This window comes from Chaetodon trifascialis, chromosome 1 (genome assembly GCF_039877785.1).
Source record: "Chaetodon trifascialis isolate fChaTrf1 chromosome 1, fChaTrf1.hap1, whole genome shotgun sequence".
Lineage (NCBI taxonomy): Eukaryota > Metazoa > Chordata > Actinopteri > Chaetodontiformes > Chaetodontidae > Chaetodon > Chaetodon trifascialis.
The window spans coordinates 2,495,099-2,507,832 of NC_092056.1; the positions used below are offsets into that span (position 1 = coordinate 2,495,099).

At 47.7% G+C, this 12,734-nt stretch overlaps 1 protein-coding gene across 2 annotated transcripts in view; it reads right to left on the reverse strand.

The window, feature by feature from the left end:
* Positions 1–2,636: 2,636 nt before the first annotated feature.
* The window catches only part of map1aa (microtubule-associated protein 1Aa), a 40,239-nt gene continuing 30,141 nt past the window's right edge, over positions 2,637–12,734 (reverse strand). For both annotated transcript variants that reach the window (XM_070961274.1, XM_070961284.1), the window contains 3 exons: positions 5,733–12,702; positions 5,401–5,627; positions 2,637–5,274 (listed from right to left, as the gene is read on the reverse strand). In XM_070961274.1, coding sequence (XP_070817375.1) covers positions 5,119–5,274; positions 5,401–5,627; positions 5,733–12,702 — 7,353 coding nt within the window. In that variant the 3' untranslated portion in view covers positions 2,637–5,118. The remainder of the gene's footprint in view (positions 5,275–5,400; positions 5,628–5,732; positions 12,703–12,734) is intronic.

The following is a 12,734-nucleotide window of genomic DNA, read 5'->3' on the forward strand; positions in this document are numbered from 1 at the left end:
ATTTCCCTCTGAAATGTGGTGGAGTAGATGTATAAAATAGCAGAACATTTAAATAAAAAGTAAAAGTACCTCAAAGTTGTCCTCAAGTACAGTCCTTGAGTGAATGTACTTAGTTACATTCCACCATGGCTCAAAGTACAGTACTGAATAAAGTACCGTTGACCCTGACACCCAGACCCCACCCTGCTGCTCCTTCTGGTCTCCACCCTGATCATGTGACCCAGGAGGTGATGTCACTGTTTGATGGTGATTGGTGATTGTCCTCCAGCTTCCAGCCTGCTCCTTCCTCCAGCACACTCTCAGCTTCACAAAGACCCAACAGTGCCCGAACTCCACCGATCGCCGCCGTCTCTGCTCGCTTTGCATGACAAACAGCTCTGTCGGCCCCTCAGGCCTCGGCGCTTTCACCCTGCAGATCTGTGGACTCGGGCTGCTGAAGGGGGGGTGTGACAGAGTCAGAACAAAGCTCACACTGTTCTGTGTCTGCACGTCTCTGTGGGGTTCAGCCCCCGCTGGATTACATCATCCTCACGCTCTGAGGTGGCGAGGAAGGAGCGCTGCTGCCTAAAAGGCCGAGATCATTGGTTTCCAGCCTGCGGGCCGGGACACCACAAAGGGTCAGAGGATAAATCTGAGGGGTCAAAGAGCTCCGAGGAGGAAGCCGTATCCAGACACACCACTGACAAACACAGTATGCAGTGTGCAGTACATATGTAGTATATATTGTGGTATTACGCAGTATTTTGAATGTTTTTGAAGGATGAAGCCACATGAGTTTAATGATCCGCTGACTTTTCCTCATCTGCTGCCAGCAGATGGTCAGCAGGTCAAACTCCAGGATGGACTGGATCATTTTTTACATTCACGGTTCCCAGAGGATGAAGCCTGACGAGCTTTTCCCCAGCACCACCGACAGATGGACATTTCTGAGTGAAGTATCATGATAACTTTTGGATGTATGACCTTTAAATTTTATGAAGACATTCATGTTCCCTTCAGGATGAACTGTAGAAACTTTGGTGATCCTCTGACTTTTCAATTAGCGCCACCATCAGGTCAAAACTCTCATTAGTCCACTACTTTGGTTTTAGGAGCAAATACCTGCAGAACTAGCAACATTCCCATGAGCCTCATCAGCTGTTGTGCTAATTAACAGCTGTTAGCCTGCTAACATGCTAAGATCGTCAACATAGTAAGCATTTTCATAGTCATAGCAGGAAATGCACCAGTGTAATTAATGACATGATGATGGCTGCATACCATTTAGTTCCAGGCTTGTTTACTGGGACACCTGGAATGGAGCCATTACACGGCAGCTCAGAGTGTTTGTCCTGTTACCTGCTCAGCATCGTGTTAGCCTGAGGACGTTAGCATTTAGCTGAGCGCGCTGCTGCGTCCAGGTGTGACCTCACAGCTGATTTTAAGGCTGTGGACTCTGTCTTGTTTCTGAAATGCTGCAGAAATCATCGATGTGATGTAAAGACACCAAAGCAAAGACGAGGGAGACATTTTTCTTCAGTAAATGACGTTTTTATTGGTCTTCACCACACTTTTTCCCTTTTAACAATAAATCTGTTTTCTATATGACCTTTTTAAGCATTTTAAGAGATAAAGAGAATATTGCACTTAAAACAAGAGATGAAAGTAGAACCATGAAGCAGAAAGGAGGAAAAAACGATCACGAGGCTTTCTTTACAGCACAGCACAGCCAGGTTACATGTGCCTCCTCAGAGCCGGACAGCTTAGCTTCTTAAATGTACATCTTTTAAAATAGCATTTCTATGTTAAGTCAGTTTTTCTTCAGCTATTACAATACAGGAGAACTCAAAAGGTACACATGCACGTACAAGCAGGGCTCACTGAAAACCAACAGTCTTTATGATGATTTGTTTCACGGCGGATGAGTCTGATGCCACAGATATTTTCTTTTCTTTCTTTTTTTTTGCACAATACGAAAACGCAGCGGTTATGTGTGAGTTTGTGTGTGTGCTAAGCTTGTCTGGAAAAAGTGAGATTAATAGGAAATCCTCTATAGATAAAAATGTATTGACAAGAGTGAGCCGAGTCCCTCGAGTCTGGCAGTCTGAGTCTTAAGTGGTCTGCTCGTATGTGAGTCGTGTTGGTTTTCTTATTATTAGCCTTTAAAGTGATGCAGTGTTAAACAGGAATGCAGGTTACGGTGTCATCGACTGACTGGGCAGCACGGCGGGCTAACAGGAAAGCGCTGACATCACGGTTAACCCTGTTTCATCAAAGAAGCTGTTGGTGGATTTTGTAATTCAGCAGGAAATGTGAACCTCAGTGTGTGTTCAGACTGTCCCTTCTTCATCATGCTAACAACATTTTCATCTGCAGACACAAATCATTTCCTGTTATCCGAAGAAAGAAACCGGTGGATTTCATCCGCAGGCTACAGCGAGCTTCTATGAGTCAGGTGATACACCATGATGCACATTAACCAAGGCAACCAGGAGATCGAAGTCCTCCACGGAGAACGTAAAGGTAATCTGCATCTTCACATTCAGCTGGAGCCGCTGAGCCCTGTGGTTTTTAAAAAGGCATCGCCTTCAGGAACATGCGTCTGTTGTTCATGCATCGCTAACTGAGCCGAGGGAGTAAAACATCACACGGAGGAATTTTTATTTTACTGCGGATCATAAAATAGCAACCCTGGTGAGGCGTGTTGGTCCTGTCGTTTGTTGGATAGTTGGTTTTGTTCCTGGTTAAAATCTATTAAATTACTCCAAACTTATCAAAATATAAAATCATCAATATCAAACTAAAACACATCTACACGTAATATTAAGTTCATAAAGTGTTACTTATAAACATCCACTGATCGAACACTGAAGGGAAAGAAACGCTGCTGTCAAATGATAGAATTTAAAAACATGATGCAGTAACTTGAGGTGATAGTGGCTAAAAACAAACTAGATTTTCTGCATTAATTAAAGGTATTTGGAAAAAAGTAGCACAGGTTTTCGATGTGAATGCTGGAATTTTACATTTTAAGTTGCTAAATTTGACAAAAAAAGTAAAAACTGCTTCAAGTTTTGCACACTGGTTACTATTTGTGCTTCTTTGAGTGGCAGCTCCAGGAAATCTAAAACGTTGAAATACTGAGTTGGTGCTTTAAAAGTGCCATTTTATGCTCAATATGTACAACTGGGACCTTTTTGTGCACTGACGTCCTCACCGACAGCGGCGGCGGAGGAGGCCGGCCGGCCGAAGCCTCCGCCGCACGCCTTCGGTCTCCACAACGCTTCCCCTCCAGCACAGCGGGACAGAAAGGCACATGTGGGTGACAGTCTAACCTCGACCTCGATCGACCCGCCCACGTCTCTGTTCACCAGGCGAACACCATCTCCCCCCGCAACCACATGCTCCTGTCGTTGTAGTGGAATACATTCTTCATTCTCTAACACAGCTTTTGTTTAAAGAGCTTTTAGACGCAGCAGCTGACATGCGGTTTGTCTTCTTTCCTCCAATGAGCTTTGAACGCCGGGGCCTCATTTATAAAAGGGACTTAGGATCTCTAAGAAAAGTCAAGACTTGACGTTGGTGGTTTTCCTGCTGGTCGTGGAGAGGTACTGCAGCTTGGGACACTTCCTGTAACCCTGTGGTGAACTTTGCATGAGCTTTCTGAACCATGTGATGGGAACTGTCTGTTAAAGGTGAGGAATGAGCAGACCTGCACTCGTTACCGTCAGACGCACCACCAATGACTGAAATCTGCTTTTCTTCCCTTGTAGTTTAAGGTCAGAGCATTTCTTTTTAGCATATCAGCCACAGTTCTGTCTTTCTGTCCCACCTCGTTCACTGCACCGAGCTCAGCGTCTGGCTTTGTTTGTCAACCCACGACTGAGTCCAGCGAGTAACACTTCAATGTCCTCAAGTATCGCTGTGATCTCGAGGAATCACAAAGCAGACGCCGTCAGCTTTAAGCTGATCCCAGATTTATAGATCACAGGTGCGTAAGTTACAAACGGGATTCTTAGTACCTGGTTAACGAAGGTTTTCTTTAAGCTCAGCCTCTTTTATCAATCAAACGTTAGCTCACCCCGGAAACTGTCTTCAGACTAAGTTCAAATATGAATCTTATAACTTTTATAAAGGAGGCCCCTGTTCTGCATGTACAGATATAAACAGGCAGAATCCAAGCACCGCTACCACCACCTCTGCCTGTCCTCATGATCCTCTGCAACGATATGTTAACCAGAAACACACTGAAAAAATACATCAAAGACTACGGAAATAATAATAGAGAGAAAGTTCACCGTAAGAAATAACAGCCACTGAGAAATCCTCACTGTAACGATTGATTTTCACTTTGAGATAACCGTAGAAATATCATAATTCACTACAATACAGATTCTTGTATATGGTCTTCCCTATGCTACGGCAAATATACTCAAAAGACATACCGAAGGGGCCGCTGGGGTCCACGTGTACATTTTTTATCTCACTGTGTGAGTAGGAGGAACAAAGTTCAACACCGGGACTGTCATTATTTTAGCAGAAAGAGAGGAAAAACAGAGGAAAGTAAAACTGATCACAGCTAACCTGTAAGATGATTTTCTATCAGCAAACTGATCACCTGTAACGTGGGAGGCTTGATGTGTGGGATTCATGGGAGAAAATCACTTTTGAGTTTGTTGCTGGCTTTAAGGTGCGCAAACTTGTGCTTTGATTTAGGCCAATTAAAGACAAGCAACCGAACAACCTAATTTTCTATTGTTTCCTATAGGACAGCGTTTTTTAGAATACAACGGGAATATTGTCTCAGCCAATAAACAAAGACCCCGTTGTCTCACAGGGTTTGGAGAAAAGACGAGTTAAAGAACAGAAAAAAAATCCCTTTCACAGGACTGAGTAATAATAATGCAGTGGAGGACAGAGCTGTCAGAAAACTACCTTTGTAATACAAACGGCGATAGCCCCGACAAGCTTACAAATGAATAGAAATCTAGAAAAAAATAGGCCGTTATCCAGATCTGTTCCTGCTTTCAGTCAACAGCCCGAGCAGAGACAGATCTACGTATCAGGCTATAGAGAAGAGCAATTAAAAACAGATCTACACTGGGGAGGCCAGGGGTAGGGAGAGAGGAAACCAGGATCTTAAAACTCGATCTTGCAGGCGGGGAAAGACTCGTCCTGCATGACGACGGTGCTGCTGGAGGCCAGGACCATGATGTTGAGCTCCTGCTGCTTCTCATGTGTCTGCTGGTACCAGTCACGGGTCACCTCTGTGTCGTGGGTGGGGATCAGCGTCACCTGAGAGGGAGGCCAGAGGTCAGGAAAGGTTGTGGGCGAGAGAATAGAAAAGCTGATGCCTGTGAAAGTGAAAGCTGACATCGTCTTCAAAAAACGTAAAAAACTCAGTGGAGTTGGAGATGTTACCTGTAGGTTTGACCCCCACTGAGCTTTGCCATCCAACAGTGCATCAAGGACTCCTCGGCTTGGTTCACCACTCGCTGCGTCGTTACCGCTCACCACATAGTACGCAGAGCGAACGCGCTTGAAAAACTCCTGGTCCACGTTCTTGGCACTGCAGTGGTTGGGAATGTAGGCCAAGTCCACATAAATAGGAAGGCCAGGAGCAGCTGCAGAGCCAGACTTCTGAGAACCTGCGAGAGAGAACAAAACCAAACTGTCACCACGTACAAAATCACTGTCACGTCATTCATATCTGAAAAGCTTTGAGAATGATCGTTTTAATTCATTTTGCTCACCTGAACTGCTCTTGACACCGTTAGTGAGCCCCTTGCCAGGGTTGTAGCTCGACCTGGAGAGGTCGTCCTCTTTGGAGCCCTGTCCATCTGACAGACGAGACATACGTGAGCTCTTGTCCGTCTCCTTCTTCTTCAGCAAGGCACTGCGAGGAGACGGCGTCTGTTTGACAGGCATGGGAGATCTCTTGCGTCTGGCTGGCGATGCTGATTTGGTTTTCCCCGAAGTTTTCTTTAAGCCCTTTGCTTTTGGCTCTTTCTTAACTGAGCCATTATCCAAAGACTCAGGATCTACCATGCAAACATCAGGGCGTGGGGGGTGGGGGTAGGGGTCCATGAGGGGAGCAGGAGGAGGGTCATGGCTCTTCCTTGAGAAATGATGGCTGCTTCCTCCTGTGGCAGATAATTTATCTACAGGCATGTAGTCTGCATCCTCATCTGAGTCCATGTTGCCTTCACCAGTGACCGAGGGGTATTCCTCAGTGCCTGGAAGCACATCAGAGTCTGACTGAGAGGCTATAGACTCACTGACAGAGGTGGGCGGTGTGTCCTCGGTGGCCAGGCCCAGCCCTGCTGACATGCCACCAACTTGGTGCAGAGAGCTACTGTCCCTGCTGTGGGACTGGTGATGATGGGGCTGTTTGTGAGCCCTTCTCTTCACCGACAGATCGTGCTCATCGCCCTGTGATTGGTCACTACGGCGTCCTTGCTCCTCGTCATCCTCATCGCTGGACAACTGCTGCATGCATGGGTTGATGAAGGAAGGTGAGAGGTCCTCTTTGCGCTGCCTGCACTCGGAGGAGGAATATCCAGGAGAGGTGCGGCTAGTATAAGATGAGGTGGCTCCCATGGACACATGACCAGCAACATCCTGATCACTGTCATCGTCGTCATCCTGCCCTCCTCGGCTGCACTCTTCAGCGTAGAACGGTGAGCGAAATGGCTGATCGGTTGAAGAGAGCGAAAGCGGACGGGCAGGGTGCTCTGGCTCCATCTCACACTCTTCTTCAAACTCATCATCATGGCGGTAATGGGGAGGAGAGTCTCCGGGTACCATACCCATCTGGGGCTTTGGCATCTCCCATTCATAAGAGCTCCTGTAGCCTGCTGCTCCCTCTCTGGGCTCCACCTTGGCTGGGACTGAAGAAGCACCACTGGCTGCTGCTCCAGCAAGGAGGCTGGAGCTTGAGCTGACCTCCGTGGGACCATTGGCTGTGTCTGGCTTGCTGACCTGGATAGGTGAGGTGTAAGAACCAAGAACATCAGGGAGTGCACCGCCTGTCTTGCCACTGGCAGCTGAAGCAACGGGCTTCTCAGAAAATGAGAGGCTACCAGCCAGGCCGCTGGAAGGCGACCTCCGAGTCATCTCACGCATGTAAGCCTCCTCATCCTCTTCTTCACTGCTGTCAGTCTCCTCAAAGTAATGCTTGCCTTCTATGTCTGGGCGTGGTGAGGAAGTGACACCAAAAAGAGCAGCGCTGGCTGCTTCTTTGTCCTTCGAGAAGTCTGCAGGTTGAGAGAAGAGTCCTGCTGAGGCCCCAAACCCAACAGCTGTATCCAGCTTTGACCCCTCAGACCATTCAGGCTTATAGAAGCAATCCGATTGAGGGCCTTTGTCCGTAACTGCAGTTAACGAAGCTGGATGCTCCTTCTTATCCTCAGCAAAGGTAGCGGCCGACAGCGAGGGGAAGGATTTGACTTCCTCGAATGGGCTAAGGGGTGAGAAGCGGGCTAAACTGGAGGTGGACTCAGCCGTGGTTGTAGCGGTGATCTGTTTCTCAGACACTTCTAGATAGTCGTCTTTGGCAGCAGCGGAGCTGGAGAAGGGAGAATCCATGACCAGTGAGTGTTCATCTTTAAAGGAGGAGTACTCAAAGATAGGCTCTGCCGGCGTCTCCAGCTCCTCTCCAAACTGACGGCTGGTGGAGAGGGAGCCCGAGGTGGAGGAGGAGTAGCTGTAGGCTGAAGAGGAGGAGTACCCGGGGGCAGCGGTAGTCGTGTACTGAAAGCTTGTGTCCAGTGACCTCTTACTCAGAAGATCTGGTGTCTTTTGTTTCTCAAAATCGGGATCAGCTCTGTCATTCTGGTAGTAACTGTCATCTGCTGATTTCAGAGTGAAATCCTCTTTAGCTTTGTCTGTGGTCTGACTTGATAAAAATGAGTCTTTCTCAACACTTCTGTACGAGTACTCAAACCCTGAGGAGTAGCCCGAGAAACCTGTGGCCCCTAAATCCATTGGCTTTCCGCTGAAAGCTGAGGAGTCGGTCTTAGCCTCGTCTTCAGCCTTTGCCAGTGAGCCAGAGCTGCTTTCTTTCATACTCGGCTTCCCCTGACTGTTGAAGCCGTATCCGGCCATAGAAACCATAAATTCAGGCCTGTTTGAGCCAAACATTTCACTCACTGGACTTCTCACTTCCTTCTCAGATTTATCTTTGGCACCTTTCTCCATATCATAATCAAGAGCACCTTCGTCAACCTCGTCGTCGTCATCCTCCTCCTCTTCTTCATCTTCCTCCTCCTCATCATCTTCATCGGGAACTTCGTCATCATCATAGTCCTCCTCATCCCTTGCTGTTAGTTTTCTCATATCAACCTCCAAACACGCTCCTTTCTCACTGTAGCCTGCCGCAGCAGGTTTCTCTACATCGAACGGCGTCATTGATGAGTACGTCTGGGGTTTTGTGCCGTCGGTCTGGCTTTTAGAAGGGGGGTCTTTTTCTGCTGTTAGAGATGTTGACGAGGCCTCGGGTCTATCAGCCACTGAAGGGAACCGGCTTCCCACGCTGTATTCAAACGTCTCCTTCCCTTTGATCTCTTTTTCAAATGGGGGTAAAGCAGAAGTGCTTTTGGAGTCCAGCCATGATGAGCTGGAGGACTCTTGTCCATAAGAGACGGCAAATCCCTCCTTCTCTGACATCTTGTCTGAGGCTGTTAGTGGGGGTGGAGGCTCGCGTTTCTGCAAATCCACTCCACCCTTTGCAATGTCCTTCTCTGTCTTATCTAAGGACTCTTGATGATATGAATCAGAATCCACGGAGCTTGTTTTACTGTCATACACATCACCGTAGGAGAAAGTCTTGCCGTGCACATACGGCGTGTCCTGTCGTATATACACGGCCTTTTCTTTGCTCTCCTTCTCCGGAAAGTCATAGAGACTGAAATGAACACTTTTCTCCGGTTCTTTAAATGCGATATCTCTTTCCTCTGCGCCTTCTTTTTTTAAGTCTGCTGATAAGACTTTCGACCCTACACCACTTGGGAAATCATCATCTTTCTCATCTTCATCTTCATCTTCATCTTCGTCTTCATCGGAGTACATCACTTGAGGTTTTGGTTTCTCCTGTGTGCTAAAAGAAACCTGTGGCTTGTCCTTGACTTCTGTTTCTATCTTAGCGGATTTTGATTCAAAGGTGAAGTCGTCATCCAAGAAACACCCCTCTTTTGCCTCCATGAGCTTAGCCTTAACGGTCGGCTGTAGATCCTTCTTGGTGTAACCGTAATCTTCATCCTCATTGTCTTCAGCGGATCCATCTGAATCTTCAGGTGCTGTCTTATCTCCTGCACGGCTGATGAAGGAGGTATTGTCCGAGATAGTGACTGATTTATCTGTTCTCTGGGAGTCTGCTTTAACATCGGTCACTGCCTCGTCTCTGTCTTCTGTCTTAAAGGGTTTCTCTTCTGTCGGAGAGTAGCCACTGCTTGTAGGCACAGACTGTGTGGGTGAGGCCAGTTTCATGGTGCTGTCATCTGGACTTAGACATCTTTCCTCACTCTCCTGCCTGGAGTGGGACTCCAACCCAGGGAAAAGAGACGAAGGGGGTGAAACAGGCTTTACATCAGCACCAGTCTTAAATCCCTCTGCGCTTAACAGAGTCTGGTTTTCTTTGGCAGCTTGTGTGGGAGAGTATTGAGTGGTAGAGAAGGGAGGAGGAGAGAAAGTGGCAGAGGGAGATTTCTCCTTCTCCTGGAGCATGATGGAAGCTGCGTGTTCATAGCCCTCCTGGAGTTTACCCAGAGGGATGTCAACGTTCGGAGTCTGGTCCTCGTCCTCATCTTCCTCATCATCGTCTTCTTCATGGGACGATTTGATCTTTGCATCAGCCTCCATCTCAGGAATGTTGGGCTGGTATTCATCAGAGGAAGGAGACTTAAAGCACTTGTCGTCCTCCAGAGAGGAGGTGGGGGAGATGGTTCCCGCGGAGTGAAGATAGTCCTTCCCGTGGATGGACTCAGGACGTGACGGGATGCTGTTCATGGTATCAAGCAGGAGCGAGTTCCTCCCAGCTTCCTCTGTCTGAGGTGCTGTCACAGAGGCTATCGACTGGTCCTCAGCTACAGACGTGGCAAAGGACGACAGTTTGTCATAGTCTGTGATGGATGTTGCTGAGGAGATGTGCTCCTCCTCTGCAAGAGGAGCGGCAATGATGGCAGGATAAGGTGCAAGCTCAGGCTCCTGACCTCCGATGAAGGCTTTGGATTTGACATTTGCAGCATCAGACACGGCGGAGGTCTTCATCTCTTTTATGCCCTGCATGGAGTCAAAGGTACCAGGGACGTCAGGGACAGAGATGTCATAGGAGCCCACATCATAGCGCAGCTGTGGAATCCTGTCTTCTGTTTCCTCATGGATCTCCTCATCAGAGATGGTCTGTTCAGTCTCGGAGTAGCCTGGGATGGTCTCGTCTTGGATGTAGGAGAACTGCTCTGAGGCAGAGGCGGCGACCTGCCCAGACAGGGCTGTGGTTGATAAAGGTTTTTGCTCTGTTGGCTTGGTGTCCCACTCCTTTCCGGGTTTTTCCTTTTTTGCCTCCTCTGTTTTATATTTCAGGACCTCTTCGTCTTCTGTTCCTTCAAGTTCAGCTTTTTCAATGACATCACCCTCCTCCTCTGAGCTGTCACTCTTCTTTGATCTGTCTTTTCTGTTGTCCTTTGCAGGGTACATGTCATATTTCTCCATTTTCTCCTCTTCGTACTTCTTGTCAAAGCCGTCACTTGCTTCCTTCTTTTCAGTGGCTACAACCTGTTCTGACGCACCCTTGCCTTTGTTGTCTTCTTCCTGTTTGACGGGGGATTTGGGTGAAGCAGATTTTATCTCTGTGGCTGCAGATGTGACTTTCTCATCGGGGAAAACTAAGGAAGAAACCTTAGTATCTGTGCACAATGAGTGTTCAGCCATCACGTCATTCTGGATAGGCACGCTCTTGACTTTGGACAGCTCTTCTTGCTTCAGAGCCTCAAAGTCCTCAGTGAGGTCCTCTGGTGAGGACAAGATGGACCTGTCAGCCAGAGCTGCTGCTGCAACCTCTTCAGGGATGTTTTTCGGGACTGGCTTTTTCTCATTGGCTTCCTCTTTAACGGCTTTATTCTTGTCTGTCTTGGGCTTAGCCTGAGTCTTAGCCTTATGCAGAGTTTTTCTCACTTCGGGGGTGAACGGCTTCAGGTCGGGTTTGGTGATTTTTCTCAGCTCTGGTTTACTTGGATCCTTCTTTTTATCCTCCTTGGCTTTGCTTTTCTCTTCTTTTCTTATATTTTCATCTTTCTTTACTTCACGTTTCTCTTTCTTAATTTCTTTTTTCTCATTGTCTTTCTTTTCATCCATCTTTGACGCTTTCTCTTGCTTGGCCGTTTTTTCCTTTGATATTTTCTTTTTCTCTGACTTTTTGTCTGTCACCTCGCTGTTTTTCTGTTGTTTGGTGGCTTTTAGACTTTCACTTTTGAGCTTCTTCTCTTCTTTCTTTTCTACTTTATTCTCTTTGCTGATGTCAGTCTTGGACTCCTCCTCCTGCCCACTCACTTCTTTCTTTGTCGTCTTGGAGTGTGGTTTGGGTGAAGATTTGAGACTCTCTTTGCTGTCAGTTCTAGATCTTATTTTAGTCTGTTTGATGATAGGAGGAGGTGCACCAGATGATATCTCTTTTTGGGTAGCCACTGGGTATCGCAGGTAGTCCAGATGTTTCAGTTTCTCAAGGCCCTCAAAGATTTTATTCTGCGGTGCATTTCCAGGGAAGAGCACCCTGACTATCTTTTCTGTTGGACGGTGAGGAATCCAAACAATGAGAGCCGTAACTGATGTCAAATACGGCACAGATATTTCTCCTTCTTTTCCATTGGGCATCATAATTCCTGTCTTAGCTTTGCTGTTTCCAGCCCATTTCTGCATAAGGAACTGCATCTCTTTGCTTTCTTTTACAGGGTTTAAAACATACATGTCTAACTTTCCCACACCAAGTTTGTGGAATAGTGTGATGGGTTCAATGGTGTTGCTGACTACCCTGTGAAGAGGCTCTGGTGTGATACCAAGCTTGTTGAGGTACTGCAATGTGAGAGATGCTTCCTCAATGCTTCGCTTCACTTTCAGCGTGGACTCTGGCATCCGCAGCTTCTCTGGGACGTTGAAAAACACGATCCCGAGCTCAGGAGAGATCAGGTTCTTCATCCAGTCACCGTTGCTGCTGGAGCCGGATCCTTGGTTGCGCTCCTCCTCTTGCTCTGCAATCTTTCTCTGGAACAAGCCATTGATGCCAGGCAGGTTGTCCGCACCAATATGAGTGAGCAGCACAGAGTCGATCCTGTCCAGGTGGCGAACCAGCTTCCAGAAGCAAGACTTCCGATCAGATCCTCCGTCCACCAGGATGTTGAATCCGTTGACGGCAAACAGAGCAGAGTCCCCCCTGCCTCCAGGGAAGATATAGCAGCAGGGTTTGGACAGCTTCAGGAAACCTCCAGAGGTCGGGGGCTCCAGAAGGTCGAAGGACGACGGCACATCCACTGTTTCTGACACATACTCGGTGAACTCTGTGACTCCGTCCATGTCGGGGAGGTGGGGTTCGGGGTTCAGACGGTAATCCAGAAGATTTTGGAGTGACTGCTGCTCCTGGCTTTGGCCAAGGGAGCTCCAGCCCCCGTCTCCCTGACAGGAAACAGTAAGCCTGGATGGCTGCTCTGAAGAGGCCCTGGACAGGAGTTCAATCACCTGGAAACACAGTAACAGTGACAAATAGCCTC